This window comes from Dreissena polymorpha, chromosome 11 (genome assembly GCF_020536995.1).
Source record: "Dreissena polymorpha isolate Duluth1 chromosome 11, UMN_Dpol_1.0, whole genome shotgun sequence".
Classification (NCBI taxonomy): domain Eukaryota; kingdom Metazoa; phylum Mollusca; class Bivalvia; order Myida; family Dreissenidae; genus Dreissena; species Dreissena polymorpha.
Genome location: NC_068365.1, coordinates 60,093,649 through 60,120,978, shown reverse-complemented (window position 1 = coordinate 60,120,978; position 27,330 = coordinate 60,093,649). Strand labels below are relative to the sequence as shown.

Below are 27,330 nucleotides of genomic sequence, written 5' to 3'. Positions count from 1 at the left end.
TACATGCAAACATTTTTCCCAATTGAGCCAATTTTGCGATTAATTTTTTTCCCAAAATGGGGGTTTTCACGACGCGAAATTCCCAAAATTCCAGTGTGGCATTTTCCCAAAATGGAGCGGAAAAAGCCTGGATCCAGGATAATGGCACTGTAGAGCAATTAGTGAAAATGGATACAATAGTTACTTACGATAAAACATTTAAAACCATATATTAAAATATGACATGAAGACATAATGAAGAATTTATAAGCATCAACATTATAGATAGTTGTCGTACATTCTTGTTTTGAATGGTGCAATATTGAGAGCATTAAACCTACTTATTTTCAAAATAATGTTTAATTTCTAGTTTATAATCAAAGATGAACTGAATGAACCAATAATATTAACAATTTTGTCCTAACCTAGTGATAAACTGCTATTACGTAATAATCTGTTAAAAAGATGGAAATAACATTTATAAACGTGTTTATATGAACATAACAGTGGAATAGCTATTTTAAGTCCATAACAATGATTTTACTGTTACTAGCTAGTCCCACAATGATCTGGTCAGCGTTGATGGTGTAGCAGACAGACACTAGGTACCTCACTCCATTTATCTGTGAAGCCAGATTGGCTAGTTTCTGTCCCCCCTCAATATCCACCTGTATGACATTTGAGGATTGCCTTCCGCATGCTTGTTTTAAATGATGTAATCTTAGACATTGAAACAATTCATTTTCAAAATAAAGTTTAATTACTATAAATAACAAAAAATGTTTTTCCTGACCTAGATAAAAACCTTGATAACATAAAAAGCCATTAAAAGAAAAAAAAGAACAATACATTTGTAAACATCTTGACATCATTTTTTAGCTCATCTATTTTTTGAAAAAAAATTATGAGCTATTGTCATCACCTTGGCGTCGGCGTCCGGTTAAGTTTTGCTTTTAGGTCCACTTTTCTCAGAAAGTATCAATGCTATTGCATTCAAACTTGGTACACTTACTTACTATCATGAGGGGACTGGGCAGGCAAAGTTAGATAACTCGGGCATGCATTTTGACTGAATTATGTGCCCTTTTTATACTTAGAAAATTGAAAATTTTGGTTAAGTTTTGCGTTTAGGTCCACTTTTTTCAGAAAGTATCAATGCTATTGCATTAAAACTTGGTACACTTACTTACTATCATGAGGGGACTGGGCAGGCAAAGTTAGATAACTCTGGCGTGCATTTTGACAGAATTATGTGCCCTTTTTATACTTAGAAAATTGAAAATTTTGGTTAGGTTTTGTGTTTAGGTCCATTTTATTCCTCAAGTATCAAAGCTATTGCTTTTATACTTGCAACACTTACTAACTATCATAAGGGGACTGTGCAGGCAAAGTTATGTAACTCTGACTGGCATTTTGACAGAATTATGTGCCCTTTTTATACTTAGAAAATTGAAAATTTGGTTAAGTTTTGTGTTTAGGTCCACTTTATTCCTACAGTATCAAAGCTATTGCTTTCATACTTGCAACACTTATTAACTATCATAAGGGGACTGTGCAGGCATAGTTATGTAACTCTGACTGGCATTTGGACGGAATTATGGGCCCTTTATATTTAGAAAATTGAAAATTTGGTTAAGTTTGGTGTTTTGGTCCACTTTACCCCTAAAGTATCATAAATATTGCTTTCATACTTGGAACACTCGCAAACTATCATAAGGGTACAGTAAAAGGACAAGTTGCATAACTCTGGTTGTCATTTTTACGGAATTATGGCCCTTTTTTGACTTAGTAACTTTGAACATATGGTTAAATTTTGTGTTTCGATCCACTTTACTTCTAAAGTATCAAGGCTATTGCTTTCAAACTTCAAATACTTTCATGCTATCATGAGGTTACTGTACCTGGCAAGTTGAATTTTACCTTGACTTTTGAATGACCTTGACTCTCATGGTAAAATTATTAAATTTTGCTAAAATTGCCATAACTTCTTTATTTATAATTAGATTTGATTGATACTTCCCCCCCCCTCTAAATTTTTTTTTAAAGATCATCTCACAACTCACCTCACAAATGACCACCACACCCTCGCACTATACACCCCCCCCCCCCCCCCACCCCACCACCCCAAAATTATTAATTTTTAAACGGTTAAAAAACACAAATATTTATTTTTATTATTTTATTTTTGAAATACTGTCCAACCATCGCACCCAAGAATCCCCCCCCCCATTTTTTCGCATTTTTTCCCCGCATTTTTGGAAGATAATGTAATAAATGTCCACACCCCCACACTATACACCCCTCTTCACTCCACCCCTCCCTCCTTTGTGACTTAAATTGAGAGTCCCTTCACCTTTAAAAAGAAAATAGATGAGCGGTCTGCACCCCCAAGGCGGTGCTCTTGTTTTTTGTTGCCATAGCAACCACAATTTTTGATGTAGGAACAAAATGAATTGACATGCATAATCTCCATACAGCCATCTGTCCATGTTTTATGAAAAAATATGAAGAACTTTTAAAGTTATCGCAGGATCCAGAAAAGTGTGACGGACAGACTGACAGACTGACTGACTGACAGACTGACACACGGAGCGCAAATCATAAGTCCCCTTCGGTTTTACCGGTAGGGGACAAAGAAAGCATAAATGACATCAACATATTTATCCTCAATAATTGCTAATAGATCATGAAAAACATCAAAATTGATATATAAATAAATTTCAAAACATCTTCATAATAACTTAACATAAAATATGCATTTAAACATTACATGAAGCCAGAATAAAGAACTTATCAACATCAACATTGTAGACAGTTGTCATACATGCTTGTTTTAAAAGATGTAATCTCAAGACATTGAAACAATTCATTTTCAAAATAAAGTTTAATTACTTGTTAATAACATGACCTAGATAAAAAACCTTGATAACATAAAAGCTATTGAAAGAAAAAAAAAAGGAAAATACATTTATAAACGTATTTGCATCATTTTTTTACACAGGAATGGCTATTGCAAGTCCATAGCAATTATTTTAATGTTAGTAGTTAGTCCCACAATCATCTGGTGAGTGTTGGTGTTGCAGCAGACAGACGCTGGTAGGCTCAAGACATCTTTCTGTGAAGCCAAAGTGGCCAGTTTCTTTCTCCCCTCACAATCAATCTGTATGACAGTATGAGAGCTGTGTCCGCAGACAAACACTTGTTCTGCAGGTGTGACATGTAAACCATATGGTTTTTGTAGTTAAGGGTCCATGAAGATGGCTATCAGGGTCCCATCTGTTGCAAGAGTGAGGAGCTTGTGCTGCAGATAGTTTGTGACATAGATACGGTCCCCAGCAGGACTCAATGCACATTTCCACACTGAAGAACATAGAACATGTGATATATTAGTAGATCAGATTTATAATATATGCATAAACACTACTGCTCTTTTTTTTTTTTTCTTCAACTATTATTTCAAAACTGTTCAAAAGTATTATCAAATAATTTTTTAAATCAACAACAAAGATAAGGTTTTTATTGTGTTTATGGAAAATTAAGAAGTTACCTCTATTAGAGTCGCCTGCATCCTCATACAACTTTTTTTGGAGTGTTCCAGTGAGAGTGTAGTGGTACAGGGCAGTGCCAGAGGTGATATACAATATATATATGGTCGGCAATACCATAAGCTGCATGCGGTAATGAAAACTTCCTCCCATTCACCAGCTGCCCATTGCTCACAGAGATAAACTGAACGTCTTTATTGAAAGTTACAGCCACCTCACTGGATGTGATTTGGGAAATGTCAAATGGACCACTTGAAAAGGACACATTACAGTTACTGGACACATTGTACTGCTGGTCCAACAGCTTCACTTTTTTGTTTTGGTAATCTGCAACAATGACCTGGCCACTAGGCAGACTGCAAATGCCTATGATTTGGAAGGTCTGACATATGTCACTTGGTATTCTTACAATATACTCTGCAGTGAGTTTGTTTGCTTTTTTTTGTTACAGCCTGTGGCATTTGGATTGGGAAAATTAGCGCGATAAACCATGAAATTGGGAAACATTATAAATATGATTTTAAAAACAGAATAAAAATTGCTAAGTTCATGTTTGACAGCATTTTTAACCAGGTTTTCCGAAGGAAAAAACTGGTTATTAGATTGGCGAATGCGGGCGGGCTGGCTGGCGGGCTGGCTGGCTGGCTGGCGGGCTGGCGGAATAAGCTTGTCCGGGCCATAACTATGTCGTTCATTGTCATATTTTAAAATCATTTGGCACATTTGTTCACCATCATTGGACGGTGTGTCGCGCAAAATAATTACGTCGATATCTCCAAGGTCAAGGTCACACTTTGAGTTCAAAGGTCAAAAATGGCCATAAATGAGCTTGTCCGAGCCATAACTATGTCGTTCATCGTCAGATTTTAAAATCATTTGGCACATTTGTTCACCATCATTGGACGGTGTGTCGCGCGAAATAATAACGTCTATATCTCCAAGGTCAAGGTCACACTTTGAGTTCAAAGGTCAAAAATGGCCATAAATAAGCTTGTCTTGGCCATAACTATGTCATTCATTGTGAGATTTTAAAATCATTTGGCACATTTGTTCACCATCATGGGACGGTGTGTCCCACGAAAGAATCACGTCAATATCTCCAATGTCAAGGTCGCCACGACTAAAAATAGATTTAAAAAAAAAAAAAAACTTACAAAGGGGGTTAATTTTTTTTGGTCATTTCAAAAGTTCAGTTTGAGTTTTCTCCCTTTATCAGATTTTTTTTTCACAATGAAAACCTGGTTTTGTGACAATTTTGTCCCTTGTTATATTATAAAGTGTTGCTTTTATGTCTTCTTACAACGTTTAGTTAATATCCTTCCACATGCATATTAAACTTGCAATAATCTATAGATTCTTCAATATACATGTACCATTATGATATAATCATAATCTCTTTAAGAGTATGAATTTAATTCAGGATGTTTTTTAAAGTAAAATATGATATGGTGAAGACATTAACAAATATTAACAAACACACTTTTGTGTTCTTGCTGTGTTAATGTTGTATTAAATGGAGCTAAAATAATACATTTCATTTGTTTACCTTTTAATTTCTTGCACAATTGACATCCTCAGTTCAATGCTTTTTCACCAAACTATACAGCGTGACAAACATAATAAATCAGAATATGAATCTGAATATACACAGATCCACTAACATATAAATCAAATCATGTTTGTCTCTTTCCATTTTCGAACGGTTCTCGTCTTAAATGCTTTAACTTTGTGAAATCCAATTTCCCAACACAGATTTCAGTGACGCACATTCACTGTGAACATTTCTAATAAATATTTGTTGTTGTTCATCTCAAACATAGTATTTTGCGTTAATTAACACACACATTAAATTATCTCCTAATAACCATGTGATACCTGCTGTTAATTTTATTGTTATTTATCATTTTCGCTGCTCATCGCAAACTTCTCGTCTGCTTGCCGCCATCTTGGACGTGTGTAAAAACAGGCGTTAACAATCGGGAAACATCGACTATCGTGGGTATCCTCTGCAATATAGAGAGAGATGTGTGGATAGCAACGTAAAATCGTATTCGGCTACATTCGCGAACATTCGCAAGTCAGTTGTCATTCGGCGAAGACTCGACAAGCTCGATAGGCACTCGTTTTACGAAATAAACGCTAAATGACATTGTAATCTTATTGGCTTGATTGGAAAAATTTGGTCATTTTTTGGGAAATTTTGGTCAGATTTTTGGGAAAAAAACGTCATTTTTTGCAATTGGGAAGCAGCCGATTATCGGCGGTAATTTTGGGCAAAAAAAAACACTGCTCTGATGGTCTCTTCACAGTTAACTGCTGGTTTGGATTCATTTTGAGTGTTAGAGACTGCATGCTGTCTAAAATCCTTCCTAGACTCGACTGTTTAGACAGGTACTGCTCAATGTCAGTGTTTGCTTGAAATATGATTGAACTCGCAAGCTTTACAGTGTTGTCCTTCAGATATGACTCAGACTCTTGTATTTATCCAGACATTTTCAGCTGGCTATGAACTCTATTTCTTTCTTGCTCTTATCACAAAGACAATTCACAGCTTCTCTGAGTGTTTGTAAGTCATCCTTCAGTCTGTTGCTGTTGTTTCTTTAGAGCGTTAAGCATTGAGGTCCGAATTTCCTGTGACCTCTAAAAAAACAACAACAAAAATTCTGACATGCTTTCGCAGCAGAGCGTTGGCACCGGTTATGCGGTGCTCTTGTTTTCTTTTGTTCTGTATCAGAGGCAATAGTTAAAAGTTGTTGAGCCTTGTACTGAGAAAACTTGGCTTAGTGCATGTGAGTAAAGTTTCATCTCTGTTTAGCCTGTACAGGTTCGCTCATAAGAGACTTCTTTAAAAAAAAGTTCCATAAAAAGGTAAGTGTCGTCCTTGATTAAGTCTGCACAGGCTAATCTGGAAAGACACTTTGGGCACATGCATTAAGTCTAGTCTTGCGGACTGCACAAGCTTATCAGGAACGACACTGTTTGGCCATGACTGGATTTTTGCTTTGAAGAGACTTCTTTTTAACAAGAAATTTTATAAAAGCAGAAAGTGTGGTCCCTGATTATCCTGTACGGATTGAAGGGGCGACACTTTTGTAAGCTTTCCAAGAATGCGACTTCCTTTATGATTTCACCTATTTGTTTTCAGGTTGCGTTGTACAAGTTCGTGAGGATGGCAGGGGACCTGCTGCCAGCAACTCTGTATGTGCCGTACATCAAGATGCTGACAGGGTTGGCCTCCACCACACAGAGTGCCCAGCACTGCTATAACCTGCTCAAGATGAACGGTAGGGTGATTGATTAATATTTGATACTTACTGCATAACCCTCTCAACATAAACAGTAGGTTAACAGGCCCTAGCATTTTTATGCCCCCTTTCGAAGAAAAGGGGGTATATAGTTTTCGCACTGTCCGTTGGTCAGTCTGTCAGTCTGTCACACTTTTTGTGTCCGCTCTCTAATTCAAATAGTTTTCATCCAATCTTTACCAAACTTGGTCAGAAGTTGTATCTAGACAATATCTAGGTCAAGTTCGAATATGGGTCATGTCGGGTCAAAAACTAGGTCACTGGGTAGTGACAAAGTTACAGTTTGGGGCATCCGTGTCGTGTGGACACATTTCTTGTTTTTTCCTTCTTTATAAAGTACCTGTTAAAGGCACTTCCTCAATTAAGGAAAAAGTTCCCATTTTCAGAAAACTTCCCAAAAGGAATGAAAGTTGTGTCAATTTTGTTCCAAAGGGCATTATCTGCAAGTGAAGTAGTACAATGAGAAATGAAACTGACTCAAAATTCCAAATCTAAAGATTTCACAATGAAAAAATTTCCGTTTTCATTGTTTTTAAGCGCTATTTTTTCCCAGTGAGCAAAAAGCATTAACTGGTCTAGCAAGCTCAGGGATGTCATTAGATTTAAAATCCAGAATTCAAATGACCCCTGGTCAGAAATTTTGAGGCGTCAAACAAAATTTTGAAGCAGTCATTTTTTAGCGCATATATAATTTATCCTTTATATCCGTCACACTTTTCAACACTTAGGATCAGAATTCGATGAAACTTGATATACGTGAACGTTTGGTTCCATGTCCGGTTGTTCCGGTCAAATGATTTTCAGGGAGTTATTTCCCTTTGATTATATTTGTCACTTTTGATTTCAGCACGAGATCTCAGTCATATATGATCTGAGTTTCATGAAACTTTATAAGCAGCATCCATTGAGGGTGAACATTTGGATCCTTGTCAGTGTGTTTTGGTCTAATTGTATTAAAGGGAATTATTGCCCTTTGATAATGAATGTGTCATTTTCTAATGGATTTTGTTTTAAGACAAAATCAGTGGAATTAATTATCTGAATTTAATGAAAGTTAAGGTGCTCTGTCTTTTAGGATTTGCATGCACATACATGTATTAAGAAGTGGTTCCGCTCCATTGATTTTTTAGTTAAAAGTTGCATTTTAAATAATAATTATTTTAAGCATTTGATCTTGAAATCTAATGACCGTATTTAAGACAATTCATACGCATCACCCCTATTAGGTTGACATGCATATACTTTTTGGTTGTCCTGATCAAACAATTTTCATATTGTATATGCAGAATCATAACAGGGTGGACATAGGCATTCTGACATGTTTTTCTGCTTCAGCAAGTTTTAACTGAATTATTTGCTTCTTGAATAATGAGTTGTTTCCACATTATTAACCCATTCATTGACAAACTTCAACATTGGGGAGACCCCATCACTTTCAGAGATTTTCTTGTTCAAGGATTGCCCTGTTGTGATTTTCATTTGATTGGACACATGAGTTCTTTACAGAAAATTTGTGAAGATATTTGTTAAGATATACATGATCTTTTTAAGATATAAATTATCTTTTTTTCAATGCCCTGTGGGTGAGTCTTGAGCCTTTGTTTTATCCATGATTACAGGCAACACATCAAGCCCAGTCTCCTGGGACCACATCTTCACCTCCCTGAACCAGTACTTCTCCAGCCTGCGCCGTGAGACTCCGACCTCGGGCGACCAGTCTGTGTCATACCGGATGCACAGTCGGGCGATCACACCCCAGGAGCTGGAAGGCCTGCAGTCTGTACTGGAGCTTGTCAGGAGAGTCTGTGAACAGGTAGGAGAGTCTGTGAACAGGTAGGTAGAGTCTGTGAATAGGTAGGGGAGTCTGTGAACAGGTAGGAGGCAGTGAACATGTAGGGGAGTCTGTGAACAGGTTGGAGTGTCTGTGAACAGGTAGGGGAGTCTGTGAACAGGAAGGAGGCAGTGAACAGGTAGGGGAGTCTGTGAACAGGTAGGAGAGTCTGTGAATAGGTAGGGGAGTCTGTGAACAGGTAGGAGACAGTGAACATGTAGGGGAGTCTGTAACAGGTAGGGGAGGCAGTGAACAGGTAGGAGAGTCTGTGAACAGGTAGGAGAGTCTGTGAATAAGTAGGGGAGTCTGTAACAGGTGGGGAGGCAGTGAACAGGTAGGGGAGTCTGTGAACAGGTAGGGGAGTCTGTAATAGGTAGGGGAGTCTGTGAACAGGTAGGGGAGTCTGTAACAGGTAGGGGAGTCTGTGAACAGGTTTGAAGTCTGTGAACAGGTAGGAGGCAGTTCCAGAGTAGATATGCTCATAAATCTCAAGGTCAGGGTTACAGAGATGACTTTTCTGCAAATTGGGGGGCATGAATTTTATACATACATTGTTCCAGGGGGCAGACTTTAGAGTATCATATCAAAGCTAGTTGCTTTTGATGCATATTACATTTATTATGAAAGGACAAAATTATTTACACAAGCATATCCTCCTACCTCTAATTCAAGTAAGGCAGGTGTCAGTTTCTGGCAAATGTATTTGCAAATAGTTTTGGTTTTTCAGCTTGCCTAGGAAAAGTCTGTTTGGGTTAACTGACAGTGGTGAATGAAATATTGTTGAAAATGGCAAAATATTTCAAACAAACAAGCCTACTGTCTTTCAGAATGAGAACTGTCGAATCCTGGTGTGTGAGAACCAGCACTGGTCCGTGGTGATGCTGCTGTTTGGACTGGTGAGTTGCAGCGTTCCGCCCCACATGAAGTCTGTGCTGCTACGTACTCTCACAGCCCTGGCACGGACTCCTGAGATTGCAGCAACTCTCTGGCAGACCTTGGAGGCTTCTCAGGTGAGATGCTGTTCTTTTTCTTATGATTCAATGAGACCAAATTAATTGACTATGAACCCTTATTATAATTATTTTACTTAAAAAAATGTATCAGCAAACTAGGGGGGGGGGGGGTACTTAAGCAAGTTTAAGTCATGCTAAATAGACATCTGTATTTGAAACTGACTTAGTATTTGAATTCTAAGTCTTACTTAATAAATTATCAGTTTTCAACGCAAACCTAGTATTTGAATTGTATTTCTTGCTTAATAAACTTATCAGTATTCAATGCATATCTAGCATTCTCTATGTGCTGTAACAAAATTCTTAAATAATTTTCAGATCATGGTTACAATCCCTCAAGCCTTTGCCATAAGTCTGTGCACTAACTGAGTATTTGATTTTTTAATTGATAAACTTATCTGTATTCAACACTAACGTATTATTCTCTTTGTGTTGTTATAATTTTTTTAAATACATCTTCAGATCCTGGTAACGATTCCCTCGAGCCTTGGCCAGAGTTCTGGTGGGTTCAAAGTGGAACTGGAAGAGGTGGAGTCAAGAAATGAAGAGTATCCAATGACACGAGCCTTCCTTGAGTTCTTGACAGTTCTTACCGACACTCCTGTACCTGCTGCTCTCGGGGCGGGACTTAGATCCCCGGGAATAGACCCCTACCTGGCATACATTCGGGATGACGTGCTGCTGAGGTTTGGCACTCGAGCATATGTGAATTCTGGGGAAAAGGTTGGTGGCTGGGAGTGTTTTTTATGCCCCCTTTCAAAGAAAAGGGGGTATATCGTCGCTGTCGTTCTCAAACCTCGTAGCTACAAAATGCCAACTTTTCAGAAGAGAGAAAAAACCGACAATTCGTCCTGATAGGAAACCTCGTAGTTGCAAATAAAAAAAATTATAAAAACGTTTTTGTCAAATTTGTCCAAACGAAACGACGTACCTATAGGTGAAATGGCGTCGCTGCGACTTTTCACCGGGAAAAAAGCCAACAATCATTCTACAACATTTCGTCACGTGGCTTTTTCAAGGGCTCTGATTGGCATAGCGTAGAGCTACAAGATATAGCACAAAACACGCGCCAGACTTAATATATTCGGAAAAGACGAAAAAAATATTTTGAAAATTTTGGAGCTACGAGGTTTAAGAACGACAGCGACGATATAGTTTTCGCAATATCCGTCAGTCTGTCACACTTTTCGTGTCCGCTCTCTAATTCAAATTGTTTTCATCCGATCTTTGCAAAACTTGGTCAGAAATTGTATCTAGAAAATATCTAGGTCAAGTTTGAATATGGGTCATGCCGGGTCAAAAACTAGGTCACTGGGTCGAAAAGACAAATCCAAGGGAAGAAATAAGCTTGAAATGGACATAATTATCTGACCTGCCAAATTATATAATTTTTGTTAAATAAATCAAATTGGTGCAGTAGGCGGCATTGTGTTTCTTACAAACACATTGTGGTAAAAGGTCAAGGTCATTCTTCAAGGTCAAAGGTAAAAAATACAAATCCAAGGGAAGTAATAAGCTTAAAAGGGAGATAATTATTCAATATTGAACAAAGCAACTTGATATTTGGCATGCATGTGTATCTCATGGAGCTGCACATTTTGATTGGTGAATCTACAGTCACGGAAGTGGCTTTTAATAATTTGCTACCAAAAATAGAGATTTGTTAGAGACAATTATTTTCAAGGGAAGTAATTTATATAATTATAAATCTCAGATTATATATTTCCTTACCAAGAATTTAAGTTCTTTTCACAGTTACTGTACAGATTTTTTATTTTGATTATTTATAACTCAAATGATTGTTTATAACTCAAATGATTGATTTGCCAAAGGTTTTTTTTAATGATATAATTATCATTTCTTTCCTGTACTAATTTGTCAATGGTAGGGTTCATTACATATCTGTGGACCTATGTCCATAGATACATGATGAACTCTGCGTATGATCTCTTTGATAAACCACAGGCCTTGGTTGTCAGTGATGTCTGACTTGGTCATTTTTGACTGTCTACAGACACACACACCCCCCCCCCCCCTCCGGTTGGATTGGACAAAATGCAAGGGAAGTAATAAGCTTTAAAGAGAGATGATTTCTATACCTGCCAAATGATAAATAGAAATTTTATTTCAAAGCGGCGCAAAAGGGAGCATTGTTTTTCTGACGAACACATCTGTTGTTTGATGTTTATTTCATAGGCATTTAGCAACTTTCTTAAAGCTATGTCACAGATTTGTTCAATTTTAGTCTGTTGTTCGGGTGTGTTTTTTGTTACTTACTTAAGTACTTTTGAGCTTTATATGCCCCCGGTAGGGTGGCATATGATATAGCAGTTGAACTGTCAGTCCGTAGGTCTGTCTGTCTGTCAGTCTGTGCGTCCGTCTGAAAACTTTAACATTGGCCATTACTTTTGCAATATTGAAGACAGCAACTTGATATTTGGCATGCATGTGTATCTCATGGAGCTGCACATTTTGAGTGGTGAAAGGTCAAGGTCATCCTTCAAGGTCAAAGGATAAAAACAAAATCCAAAGGAATTAACTAGCTTTAAAGGGAGATAATTTCTGTTTTATATCATTTGGCAGGTACAGATCATTTTCACAAGGGAAGTAATATTTTTTAAAGGGATATTATCAAAACTTTTTTTTATATTTTAAAGCGGGGCAGTAGGGGGCATTGTGTTTCGGACAAACATATCTATTGTTTTTACTGTTTTAATAAATTAACAAATAGAGCCGAATTGTGTATTTTGACATATAAAAGGGTTTTATGTATGAGTATGTGATACTTTTATGAAGTTGTCAGGTAGAACTTAACTGTATTCCATATCAGTAGATGATTGCATCCCCCTTAATGATATAAAGGCAGGCCACCAAACTGGTACATGACAAGAAATAATTAAATATACACGTACATTGTGGTAGATAAAAACTTGATCTTAAAAAGCTTTAAGTGTCTTTGTAAAATTCTAAAGCTTAATATGCGTAAGGAAAATTTAATGTATATCCAGGTTGTTTATGTGCCCTTGCTTTTTTGCATAACAAACAGTACTAATTGTGTCACATTCAATATTTGATATTGTAATAACACCGATAAAAAGTAAAGGGTTAATACTGGAATCTATATGGAAGTATGTCCGTTTGTCTGTTTGTTCATCTGTTAGTCAGTCCCCAGACATACATTTGGCCAGAAAGGTTCTCCTACAATTTTCGACGGCCAATATTCCATCTTTCTTGGATTGTATCAAATGAAGTTTTGTGAAATGTAATTTTTATTGTCTTGTGTACAAAAGTTAAGCCCCTTTTCATCTTAGTCTTCCTGTAAAATGATTGTTGCTACAGACTGTCCCTCTGAAACTAAAGGCCAGGCCAAAATGTTCAAATTTTGGTATGACATCATGTTGTATTTTTTTTTTTTAACTTTGTTCAAAAGCGATTATGCCCAGATGTCCAATTTTTGTGTGGTTTAAACTTGATACATACTACTAATTGTGGCGTCTGGGGTACTCTTCACCACTGTAAAAACGTTTTTCTAATACCTAACTTCATTTTCCCATTATTTAATCCCAAATACCCCCCCCCCCCCTGTTTCAGTGGGAGATTGCAGCCTCATGCCTGGGCATCCTCCACAAGCTCCTGCAGGAGTACGACGTGCAGGCAGACCACTTTGTAGATCAGGTGGTGGATGGACCTGCCGGTCATGTGCTCGCTAACAAACCTGCTGGCTTCACCATCCTACTGCACATGCTCAGGGATAGCCGTCTCTTCCAGATGGTAGGAAGTGGGATTTTTATTTTAGCCTTGTTTTTGGACATTGGGGTTAATGCCTTTGCATTAAATGTTGTCCTAGTTAAGCCTGTGCAGTTTGTAAAGGCTAATAAGGGACAATACTTTCCGCCTTAACTGGAATTTTTTGTTTGAATATGATACCTTAAAACAAAGAAATCCATAACAGTGGAAAGTGTATTTCCTGATAAACTTGTGTAGATTGCACAGGCTGATCTGGGACAACAGTTAACACTCATACATAAAGCCCAGTATTCCATGAATTAGGCTTATTGGAGTTATTTATGTGTTAATGTATAGAGGATATTTGTTGGATTTGATGGAATATCGATTTTATTTCACGAGTGATCATATAAAATAATATTTTCAAGAGTGGCACAGCCACAAGTGAAAATATATATTTTTATGATCACAAGTGAATTCAAATCGATATTCCATTGAATCCAACAAATTTTCTTTTTATTGTATGCTTTTTCATCGTTTATTTACATTGTTAAAGAGTTTAACTGGATGATTTCGCTGGATTTATAACGTCATTTCGTCGAAAAAATGACATCATTAACCAGGTTTTCCGAAGGAAAAAACTGGTTATTAGATTGGCGAATGCGGGCGGGCTGGCTGGCTGGCTGGCTGGCTGGCGGGCTGGCGGGCGGGCAGAACAAGCTTGTCCGGGCCATAACTATGTCGTTCATTGTCAGATTTTAAAATCATTTGGCACATTTGTTCACCATCATTGGACGGTGTGTCGCGCGAAATAATTACGTCGATATCTCCAAGGTCAAGGTCACACTTTGAGTTCAAAGGTCAAAAATGGCCATAAATGAGCTTGTCCTGGCCATAACTATGTCATTCATTGTGAGATTTTAAAATCATTTGGCACATTTGTTCACCATCATGGGACGGTGTGTCGCACGAAAGAATCACGTCAATATCTCCAATGTCAAGGTCGCCACGACTAAAAATAGATTTTTTTTAAAAACAAACTTACAAAGGGGGATAATTTTGTTTGTTCATTTCAAAAGTTCAGTTTGAGTTTTCTCCCTTTATCAGATTTTTTTTTCACAATGAAAACCTGGTTTTGTGACAATTTTGTCCCTTGTTTTACATTAAAACAGTGAAAAATATCGATACTTTTCACTGTTTAAAACAGTGAAATACCAGTTGTATTTCACTGATATTTCTCTATAAACCACCGGAAAGCATAAAATAAAAACTTGTACCCAGTTCAACTCTGTCAATAATAGGTCCTTTATCTCTCAGATTTTTCATTTTCTTTTGTGTTTTTTTTTTTGTTAATAAGGAGTAGTTAATGATTTAATTGGTTGTACTCGTTGTGTTTGTTGTTGGTTTAAGAGGTAAGCTTCTGTATTAAGTCTGTTTTTAGCTGACTAGCTATTCATCAAATGGTTTTAGCTATACCACTCACTAATTTGTCGGCATGGGCATCTGCGCTATACATTTTTGTTAGCTCGACTATTATATATGAAATATATATAGTGGAGCTATCCTACTCACCCCGGCGTCGGCGTTTCCGTTCCGTTCCGTTAGCGTGCAAATGTTAAAGTTTTCGTACTACCTCAATTATTTTCATTTTCCCTTTACATTTTGCTTTCATATTTTGCATACTTGTTTACCAAGATGACCCCAACCTATAAACAAGAGCAGAATACTCTATCAAGCATTTTTTCATAATTATGGCCCCTTTTCCACTTAGAATATGCAGCAAATGTTAAAATTTGCGTACTACCCCAAATATTTTCAATGTCCCTTGACATATTGCTTTCATATTTTGCATACTTGTTTACCATCATGACCCCAACCTATAAACAAGAGCATACAACTGTATCAAGCATTTTGACAGATTTATTGCCCCTTTTATACTTAGAATATGCATATTATTGATAAATCTATGTTAAACTTTGCGTACTACCCCAAATATTTCCTATATCCTTTGACATATTGCTTTTATATTTTGCATACTTGTTTACCAACATGACCCCAACCTATAAACAAGAGCAGATAACTATATCAAGCTTTTTGTCATAATTCGGCCCCTTTTCCACTTAGATAATTGAACATTTTGCTTAAATTGCCAGAACTTCTTTATTTATGATCACATTTCATTATTACTTTGACAAAACAACACTTACCTGAATACCACAATGGATTCCACCTAAACAATACCCCATGCCCCTACCCAGAATCCCTCCCCCCCAACCCCCCCCCCCCAGAAAAAAAATCTTTTTTTAAACATCATCTTATAAATTACCACACCCAACATAATACCCCCCTCTCACCCATCTACCCCCGAACCCTCCCCCCATTTTTTTAAACATCATCTAATAAATTACCCCACCCCACATTATACCCCCCTCTCACCCCCCTACTCCCCCACCCTCCCCCCCCCCCTCCAAACATTTTTTTTTAACATCATCTTATAAATTACCCCACCCCACATTATACCCCCCCCTCTCACCCCCTACCCCTCCCCCCATTTTTATTTTATTTTTGTTACTTTTTGAAAGATCGTCTAATAAATGACCACACCCCACATTATACCCCCTCTCACCCCCCCCCCCCCCCCCCCTCCCCCCAAAAAAAAAATTTTTTTTCCTTTTTTTATTTTTGAAAGATCGTCTACTAAATTATTTAATATGAACAATTTCCCCATGATGGCTTACGTTATACTGTCAAGCACTCGAAAAGTCGAGCGCGCTGTCCTCTGACAGCTCTTGTTGTTATACCCCTTCAAAGGTGGAAGGATATAGAATTGGCCTTGTCTGTGCATCTGTATTGTCAGTCCATCAATGCGTCAGTCACAAAATTTATTATTGGAAGGGGATATTAATTGAACTAATTTTTTTTATCTATATTTAATTTTGCATGTAACAATGTAGCTGTTTTAGATATTCATTGTAAAATGTGTCAATATATCATGTGGAGGACAGAAAATGTACATTACACTATCAAAGCTTAAGAATAGTTTAGCGGGCTTTCTTGGGACAGCTTTTGTTTACATTTAATGCAGACTGGTTCCTTTTTTTTTCAGCATCAGATCCTATTTATGGTTTTGAAAAACTTTGTGCTTTTTTATTGTCATGAAATGCATGATTTTATATAAATGCACCCAAAACAATGAGATAACAATACCGAAAAATATTTACAGATGTATGTTTGATGTTTCAATAGTATTACTTTATTTGGTTATGTTAAATGCTATGAATATTATTGTACTCAAAATTGTAAATAATTCAATCCATAAATATCTGTTCTACTTCAGGTGGTGCGCATACTTGATGACACAATGAAGCATTTTGAGACCTTCACTTCCACTGCTGGTAATACTGAAATCTTGGAATAATTTTGCAATATCATTAAGTTATTTTGATCAAATGATTGCGTTCAGTTTTTTTTTTAAAGAACTGCTAAGGAAGAATAAGAGAAAATAGTAAAGTTAAAACTGATGTAGTAAAGTAGAGAAACTGTAAAACGACAATATTTTGTTTACCGAATCAAGTTTAGAAGAGATGCACAAGTTATTGTGTTGATTAAATTTGATTTTAATAAATCTTTGCTATTTTGGGTTTAGTGTGTTTTGATGATAGTCTGTGAAAACTTTACTTTTGTTTTGGCAAATCATAGAATTTTGTTAGCTACCTGTTTAAAGTTATTGCGATATGCAGTTGAACAACACAGGCTCAAATTTGTATAACTAAGATTAACCCTTTGCATGCTGGGAAATTTGTCGTCTACTAAATGTCGTCTGCTGAATTTATAAAATTCGCATTTTCTTCGATTTTTTTTCAAAGAATACTATCAGAATAGCAAACAGTTTGGATCCTGAAGAGACGCCACGTTCTGTGGCGTCTCATCTGGATCCAAACTGTTTGCAAAGGCCTTTAAAATTCGGTTCCCGCACTGAAAGGGTTAAGAAAATGTGATATGCCTGTTTGTATGGCACAGAAAAACTGAGTAATTCCGGTTTGAGAGTTACCAATAAAGGGCTTGCGGTTTTGTGCGAATTTTCAACTCAGCTTTTAAATGACCAATATTATAGAAAAAATATGACATTTGAATGTTTATAGGTCAGAAGCATTTGGAAAGGTCGGCATTGCTATGCCTACAGTTGCTAGGGGAAAGCATGGTCAAGGAGGATGAGTTTGTTGCTATGGTGAGGGAGTCTGGCGCCTCTATCCTGGTTACGCCCCTAAACAGGCTTCTGCTGAGTATCAACCCACGCACTGGCAAGGCAGACTTTATTGTCACCATCACCAAGTAAGGGACATCAGCGGTGTGATTTCTCCTCCTTTCTGCTGATTTACTTTCTTGAAATCTCAATCTTATTTTACAAGTAGTTATTAATTTGTTAAAATAGAGAGTTTAATTGAATCCTGTTTGGGGGATAGGGTATTTTTCTCGCCCCTGAGGTGGTTTTTAAATCATACCCATGGAGCATTGATTTGCAGTCACAGACAGAACTTTGAATAAAAAAATCCATTTAGTTTAAGGTGATAATGCATACTTTAGAATTACATTTCATTTAAGACATTGTTTAGTCAGATTGTTAATTTAAGTTAGGGCTGCTGTGGCTGACTTTTAAGCTAACGTTATCAATAAAGAAAGGTGCAACAGCTACACTAATATGCAACTTATCACATTGCAAGGATGTACAAATAGTAAGTTTCCTTCCAGTCATAAAAACTAGCGATTCTACCAAGCAATCCTAAATCCTTGTATTAACAGATGGCAATAAGACATTGTCTCAAAGCCAGAATATATGAGCCGCGCCTGTGAAAAGGGGGGTCTAATGCATGTGTGTTAAGTGTTGTCCCAGATTAGCCTGTGCAGTCCGCACAGACTAATCAGGAACAACACTTTTTTCCTTAACTGGGTTTTTGTGATGAAAAAACTTTCTTAAAAAAAAAATATGATCATAAAAAGCCGAAAGTGTCGTCCCTGATTAGCCAGTGCGGACTGCACAGGCTAATCTTGGACAACACTTTACGCACATGCATTTAACCACCTATTCACAGAGCATGACCCATATCAAACTGAGAATATAATCAAACTAAATTTAACATTTATCAGTTCAGGGCTTGTAGGCTTACGTTAATTTTTTCACTTTGAAAGCCTCGTTTTGAGAAAATCGGGCTAAAGTAAAAAGTGTCGTCTCTGGTTAGCCTCTGTGGACTGCACAGGCTAATCTTAGACTACACTTTATCCACATGCATTAAGCCCAGTATTCCCATAAAGCAGCTCACTGTAACTTCTTATTTTATCCCATAAGGTGGCAGCATTATCATGCCAGTTAACACTTTCCCACTCAGGCATTTTCACATATTTATAGTCCTTGAGAAAATCTAATTAAATGAAATGCCTGTCTAACTAGATTCATGTTTAAAAAGCTACCTACCTTAACATACTGATGGGTTTTATGCTGTTTGCATAAGCCATTTTCACTTTGCTTCTGAGAGGAAAAGGGTTTATATCAATTATGGTGTAATGATGTTTTCAATGAATTTATTGTGCAGGTACTTGATGTTCAACAGTACAATGCCAGAACACGCTCTGTCGGCCATGAGGATTCTTTACATGGTCTGCAAGTCAGGCCCCATACAGGCAGAGTTGATCACTCTCTACACTGAACACAGGGTAGGATATCTGCATGTTTAAGAAGTTTTTTACAATTTTAAGTTGCCACTGAATTGTAGTGCTTCTAAATATTCAAGATTCATGATCAATGTCAGTGTTGTTGTTTTTAAATTCGAAGTCGGGGTTGTTATCAGTCTTGGCATTAATTTTTTTTAGGCGCTAGCCTGGTTGGGCTACCAGCTTTGAAATTTCACTAGCTCGAAATCAATTTTAACTAGCCCGAATTAAAAGTTATAATTCTGTTACATTTGTAACTATGTTTGTAATAATGAAACATAGAACAATAAAGATTAAACAAATAAACACTTGATTCTGTTTTTATTCACAGTTAATATCTTACAAAAAATTAACACAAGGTCTCCTGACATCTCCATTCCATCTTGGTCATTGTCTGAGTCTCCGACATCCAGGTCTGACATATCATGTATGCTCCTTAAGGTGGCCTGAAAATAAACAATTGTATAACATGATATAAATTTTCCAAACACATATCGGAATAAAGTAAATAAAATGTCAAACTAGCAATAATAACTGTGCATAAGACGTAGCACAAGGAGGCAACTTTCCTGCCCAAACTTCTGAGTATTCTAAATCTACAACGACATTTGAAGCAGTAGTTCTATTGCCTAAGCCACATATGATTTGTCGCCGACTTGCCGATTGTACCAGCATCTAAAATGCAGTATAATACACCTTTGAATGTACTGTCAGGATTTGTTCCTTGACAGATTGTCGGATTGACTGTAAAAAACTATACTTATTAGTTAGTGCATGATATTTAATTGCATATTTTTTTACATTATGTATGACATGCATATACCAGCAAGTCAGCAATGCAGGCGCATAATCAAATTTCTCAATACTTGGAGACATCAAAACGAAGCCAAGACTGATTATTTTTCCATGACATTTGGAATTTTCGTTTTGTTGTTCATATTTTGTGTTGCTACCTTCATTCTCATTTTGCTGTTGATGTTTGTGCGATGCGCCCTCAAAATAACACAGAAAATACATTAAAATAAATGTATCACCGCAAGTTCTCCACCAAGTAATAATAATTGTTATAACGTCTCGCGAGATCGACTTACAACACTGTTCAATAAGCGTCTAATCAATAAGTGCTCAAGGGAAATAACCAATGCAGTCTTGAATAAGCGTCTATATGAAGCTATTTCGTACTGGTTACTAAGTTCGGACACAAAAAAAGCACTCGACCCATCGGGCTACTGTCTTAGAATTTTCACTCGACCGACGCAAAAATCACTGGACACTGTCGAGCGGGTTACGGCCAAGACTGTGTTGGTGGAGCGGGTTACGGCCAAGACTGTGTTGGTGGAGCGGGTTACGGCCAAGACTGTGTTGGTGGAGCGGGTTACGGCCAAGACTGTGTTGGTGGAGCGGGTTACGGCCAAGACTGTGTTGGTGGAGCGGGTTACGGCCAAGACTGTGTTGGTGGAGCGGGTTACGGCCAAGACTGTGTTATACGACCACATTCCCAATGAAGAAGAAGTCCCATTGGGGGCCTTTAAATTCCCAATGGAAGGTTTTAAAATAATAATTTTTTTTTTATATTGATAAATTTCCACATTTAATTCATCTCCCACCCAGCTGTATAAGATTGACTTTAGTAAATAAAATATTGAAAACACTTATCTTCTCAATTTTTAAGTGCATATATTTATTTGCAAAAAAAAAACAACAATCAATGCTAAACAATTTTAGTCGGAGTGAACTGATTATCCAAAGGAACACGGTCCCTTTACCAAAAATGGTGATTAAATAACTGAATGTTGCCATAAAATAAAGGTTGAAAGAAGTGAAAAAAAAAAATAATTACTCAATTTACTAACATTTAGGTATGTTAAAAGCAATAATACAAATTCTTCAATAACATCATATCTTAAATTTATTGTATGATGTTTATTATGATGTTTTTCTGGTACATACATTTTCATTCATTTTAATTGGACTCAGTGCTTTAATTTTAGATTTGGACTTTCCATGGTGATAAATTCCTTTGCAAGGATACAAATTTACTCATATTAAATTGCTTCTTAAAAATTAAATCAGTTTTGTTAGTTCAACTATTCACCAACTAGTCTGAGCGGTACTACTAACCTGTGGTAGAAATAATGACATGGAGAAGTTGCATGTTTACTGGAACCAAAATTCTAAGTAATAAAAAGGGCTTAATTGCATGGCAGAGTTATGGTACTTAGTCAGTGACTTTACACAATGACCTGGAACACATGTGCCAAGTTTCAATCAAATAAGAATCAGAACTAGAATCAGTCTGTATTTGAGTCACAGGAACTCTTATCAAACTGTGCTTTGTTTTCCATTATTTTTTAAGTAGGTGGTCAAGTGGTCCAATTAGGCTGTACATGATTATTATGAATGACTGAAATGAAATATCTTATTAAAACATTTACATGCCCTTTCAACTGGTGACACACGGACCACAATTAATGCAGAGGAATCAAAGTCCAAAGACTGCTTTATATTTAGTATGTAATTTACTTGATAGATTCAATCCTATAATGAACTATGATTGCAGCTATCTTAGTTAAATGAGTGTAACTATCTTAGGTTGAGATAAATATATAATGTCAACAACCTGACTTCAGGTATTTATAAGATAAATGTATATGATAACCCAAAATGATTTCTTTTTGATGTCCTCATATGTAACCTGTGTCCAGTCCATGTGATCATTCATGTGATGAGGTGAAGTGAATCTTAGATAATTTACATAGTTTATGACTTTATCTATTGGTTTTACTATCTAGAGAACATGGGATGATTGAATCAATGGTCCCGTTTTCCATAAAATGTGATATACTGACACATGTTTTAAAAATATTTACCTAGTCAAGTATAATTGAGCATGCTTTTTCAGTCTCTTGGTTGATTTGCATTTTACACTTGACACATTGACTCGAAGAAAAACAAAGAAGAAGTGTAAAACAACCAGTTGACTCAATTTTAAGAAACTGGTTGTTGAGGATTTTGAAGTTAGTTTTAAAACAAAGTTTTTGTTTACTAACATTTACATTAATAAAACATGCTGCTTATGACAATAACCTGATATACAGGATACAAGTTGTTGCTCATAAAGTAATTTAACATATTTTATCCCACTTTTACAGCGAATTCGGTTGATTGAAGCCCCATTGATTAAATTTCTGCTATAAACCACGGCATGAAATGACGTTTTTTCGACAAAATGACGTCATAAATCCAGCAGAATTATCCAGTTAAACTTATTTTGTTTAAATAAAAAGGTTTACTGAATAAAAAGTGGGATAAATAGAATAATAGGTTAGTGTTGATTATAGATCAGGTTTATCATGCAAGGTTTAGAAAACAAAAAGCACGAGCCTTTTTGTCAAGCATTCAACAAAAAAAAGATAATTTAGATATAAAAATCTTTCTAGACTCTTAATTTTGGCTAGCAATCAGTCCAGTAAATTGATAAACACCACATTTAAAATGCAACCAAACACTATAAACAACTATAAAGAAATGAGGTTTGCTGGAATCAAATGTAACGTTTGTTTTGTAACGTTTTTATTACAGGTAATATTATTCTTTCTGAAATCTTTAAAACAACAAGGAATTTTATTATTTGTATTAACTTCATTTCATTGTGCCCCATAATGTTGTTCTGTTGCTCTGGTGCACATTAAATCAATGAGGAAATAAATTGCAATTCATACAAATTTATATTCTATTTTATTGATTTCCTGTTTGTATGATAATGTCATGACTATGACATCAATTATGTTTTCATGTGTGTGCTACTGATTGATTTTGGGATAAGTGTGAGGTTCAGCGCACCATCAAAAGGGTTTAAACCCCAAATGTCTTTTTGTATTTTTCCAAGAGAGTGATACCAGTATTTATCATTTGGGTGATTTGCTATTGTTTTTCATGCCCCCTTAAACTGGTTTAAACCCCCATAATTGGAATTGACGGTTCCAATGGGATGGGTGTATAAACATATAAAGTCATCGTACAGTCATGAAAGGTACCTTGACATTCTATGTATAAGAAAATACAGGCATTGCTATTCACAATTTAGATCAGGTTACCATGAACTTGAAATAGAAAAGGGCCGGTATTCTAATATTCCAATACATGAAAGAATTTGCAAAGTTTGTAACTCAAAACAAGTTGAAACGGAAAATCATTTTGTTTTTATTGCCCAATGTTTAAGGATTTAAGGGCACGATTTATTCCGAGAAAATTTCTTATAAATCCCAATGTAATGAAATTGCATGTATTAATGTCAAGTCGAAATGAAACTTATATTAAGGATCTAGCATCGTATATTTACCTTGCATTTGTAAGACGTAAGGAGTTACTTACGTTGTAGGGTAGCTACTTATGCTTTACTACCTTTTTCAATATGTTAAACCTATACCAGTTCATGCTTGATGATGTTAGGTGCACACATGCTTTTGTATATATATATAATTATGTTCTATAACTGTGGAAGGGGCCGGCGGCCTGCATATCACAATAAACCTTTGTTGTTGTTGTTGGGATGACTCCTGTTTTCATCAGTTTTATTTTGTATTTTATGTACATTTCTTTTTTTAAATCAGATTTTATGATCGTTATTTGGTCTTATTCCGATTGGTGAAAAGTATTTTTCTTCCTAATCCAGCTCAAATTCACAATTGTTGATGGTTTTACATTGAGGTGTTTGTTAATAGAGCTGTTGAGTATAGAAATAATTAGTTTGAAGTTGTAATATCCATTGAATTTATATCTTAATGTTTTGAATTTTATATTTTATGTTAGTTTAAAAATAAATATTCAAATTTTATATATCAAGCAATATTACTTTTTCCCACTGGCCAGGCTAATATTCTCAATGAATTAATGTTATTTATTTTCTCTAAAATAACAGGAGACCAACGAGCTACTCCTTCACGGGTTTGTTGAATGCCTTGAAACTGATGACGCAGAAGATGACCAACAGACGGAAAACGAAATTGCTGAGCAGGATTCTGAAACCAGTCTAGCCAAGACCCGCATCTCAACCAGGCAGCACCTGCTAAAGCTGCTGATTAGCTCCCTTGATCTGCCGGCTCCCAACCTGGCTCATTATCTGCTGGGGTTTGAGATCCGGAAACCAGTCAGCAAAACAAACCTTCAGGATCAAGGTTTGTTGTACTGGTGGACTTGTAATGCAGAAACCTAAAAGAGTAAATTGTCAGATCACAGGAATTTTTAATAAGATTATCATTAATTATAAAGTAAATCTTCACATTTTGATTTTTTAAACTAAGTTATTTTAAAATTGGTTGTTTGTGCAACCTACTTTTTCATAGAAGTAGACATTATACACAAGCATTATGTAGTAATTTAGATTTTCAACATTTTGCTCATTACTTATGTTATAAATCAAGATGGTATGGCCGAATCTTCTGGTGAGCAAGGTACTTTAGAAAATCAACATCTCAGCCAAGTTTGATAACCATCCAGATTGCTCGACACACACACTGTGGCCTTTGAATTATAAAATATCGGCAAAATTAACCTTCTCTGCCCTTTAACTCAAATTGTTTTAATCTTATCAAATTTATTGACAATGCTTGTGCTCATAAAATTTATGTCAAGAAGTATAACTAGCCATATTACCTGAAGCACTTTGGAATTATGGCCCTTTAAATGCTCTATAAAGGTGACAAATCCAATGACTATGCATATCAACTGGTCTGATTTTTACCGGATTTCAGTTACTCTTGCATTAAAACTGCTAATAAAACAGCTTAGGTACAACGTTGTCAAGAATTATGGAAGATAACCCCGTTTCATAATTGGATTAAATGTTTACATTTTTGCAACTAACGTGATGTGTAGCCTCAGAGCGGTGACATATGCTAAAAATAGCCAAAAGAAAATTCAATTTTAATTCTATTTTAAGCAACTTTTAACCAGCAGAAAGTAACTTATTAGATCACTACAAACGTTTTAACCATTTAGAAGAGACCTACTTTGTGGGTGATACCAGAAAACATTAAAAATCATCGTTATATTTTTGGTGACCTGAGTCACTTTCACTTTCTCTTTTCCGAGTAAACAGCGATGTAAATAAACTGACTGTTTGTAAACACAATTGACGTGGAGGACACTTTATTTAGAGCTCAAACAAGTTGTATTGCTTTTTTTTTTATTGTAATGTCCAATAGCATATACATATTGTTTTTTGATAACCTTTTTAAATAAAATATGAAAAAAATTATTTAAGAATTGGTAAATATTTACGGATCTTCACCTTTATAGAGCCTTTAATTATTGAAAATTTGCATAATTAACCTTGTCTGCTCTGTTGCTGAATATCAACATGTATGCTCAATATGTAACCCACACCTTTAAATTTTTTATTTTTATTTTTTTGCCATGTTCGCCCTGTTGAATTGAATATATAGACTTGAAGCTTAATGTGCCACTTCTCTGCCAGGCATACTCAGTTCCCAGAAGACTTGCCTTCATTCCATCCTGGCAATTCTTACCAAGGGAGTTGGTTCCAGCGGGAATGGGCCCCAGTGTCTAGTGGACACCCCCACCCTTGCGGAACTCTGTTACAAGCTCATCTACCTTTTGTCGGCCAACAAGGACACTTCCCTCCCCACCCTACGGTACCTGCGCACATCACATGACTTCCTGTACAGACAGATCCAGCATCTACCATACGAGCAGAAAAACTACAGTAAGGCGCTTTTAAAATGATTGTCGGTAACTTGTACGGTATTTGCATCTCTCTAGTAAGCTTTAATTTCTATTTTTCAACAGTTCTGAAGTTTTTTTAAAGAATAGCTTTAGCTGACATTAAGTGTTATATTTTCATATTGCAAAAGAGTGACCATAAGTGATGCTATTTGAGGACATAACATATTTATTTAAAAAAATTGTAATGTAATTCCATTATCGAATTTGTAAGTTGTTAAAATTTGAAAATGTTAGTTTTGAAAATTACACATATCAGCCAGTTATTTTTTAGGAACTGCAAATTACTGATACCTGATATTTGTTTCAGAGCACCCTGTGGCGCGCCACCAATCCTGGTTGCTGAAGACAGTGGCTGTGGAGCTGAGAGTTACCTCCCTGAACAGACAGCGCTCACACACCCAGCGCCTAATGAAACTCATACTGGATGACTTTGATGAGGACCAGACATACGGTAGGTGGACCAGACATACGGTAGGTGGACCAGACATACAGTAGGTGGACCAGACATACGGTTGGTGGACCAGACATACGTTAGGTGGACCAGACATACGGTAGGTGGGCCAGACATACAGTAGGTGGACCAGACATTCAGTTGGTGGACCAGACTTACGGTAAGTGGACCAGACATACGGTAGGTGGACCAGACATACGGTATGTGGACCAGACATACGGTAGGTGGACCAGCCATATGGTAGGTGGACCAGACATATGGTAGGTGGACCAGACATACGGTAGGTGGACCAGACATATGGTAGGTGGACCAGACATACAGTAGGTGGACCAGACATACGGTTGGTGGACCAGACATACGGTAGGTGGACCAGACATTTGGTAGGTGGACCAGACATATGGTTGGTGGACCAGACATACGGTAGGTGGACCAGACATATGGTAGGTGGACCAGACATATGGTAGGTGGACCAGACATACGGTAGGTGGACCAGACATACGGTAGGTGGACCAGACATACGGTAGGTGGACCAGACATACGGTAGGTGGGCCAGACATATGGTAGGTGGACCAGACATACAGTAGGTGGACCAGACACTCGGTTGGTGGACCAGACTTACGGTAGGTGGACCAGACATACGGAAGGTGGACCAGACATACAGTATGTGGACCAGACGTACGGTAGGTGGACCAGACATACTGTAGGTGGACCAGACATATGGTATGTGGACCAGACATACGGTAGGTGGACCAGACATACGGTAGGTGGGCCAGACATACAGTAGGTGGACCAGACATATCGTAGGTGGACCAGACATACGGTAGGTGGAACAGACTTACGGTAGATGGACCAGACATACGGTAGGTGGACCAGATATACGGTAGGTGGACCAGACATACAGTAGGCGGACCAGACATATGGTAGGTGGACCAGACCTACAGTAGGTGGACCGGACCTATGGTAGGTGTACCAGACCTACGGTAGGTGGTCCAGACCTACGGTAGGTGGACCAGACCTACGGTAGGTG

The 27,330-nt window shown here is 36.9% G+C and overlaps 1 protein-coding gene across 2 annotated transcripts in view; it reads left to right on the top strand.

The window, feature by feature from the left end:
* The window catches only part of LOC127849556 (nuclear pore complex protein Nup205-like), a 94,248-nt gene that overhangs the window by 39,405 nt on the left and 27,513 nt on the right, over positions 1-27,330 (top strand). For both annotated transcript variants that reach the window (XM_052382260.1, XM_052382259.1), the window contains exons 13-23: positions 6,670-6,808; positions 8,449-8,642; positions 9,488-9,670; positions 10,136-10,396; positions 13,265-13,444; positions 16,737-16,794; positions 17,542-17,731; positions 18,988-19,108; positions 24,027-24,282; positions 25,584-25,832; positions 26,160-26,303. In XM_052382260.1, coding sequence (XP_052238220.1) covers positions 6,670-6,808; positions 8,449-8,642; positions 9,488-9,670; positions 10,136-10,396; positions 13,265-13,444; positions 16,737-16,794; positions 17,542-17,731; positions 18,988-19,108; positions 24,027-24,282; positions 25,584-25,832; positions 26,160-26,303 — 1,975 coding nt within the window. The remainder of the gene's footprint in view (positions 1-6,669; positions 6,809-8,448; positions 8,643-9,487; positions 9,671-10,135; positions 10,397-13,264; positions 13,445-16,736; positions 16,795-17,541; positions 17,732-18,987; positions 19,109-24,026; positions 24,283-25,583; positions 25,833-26,159; positions 26,304-27,330) is intronic.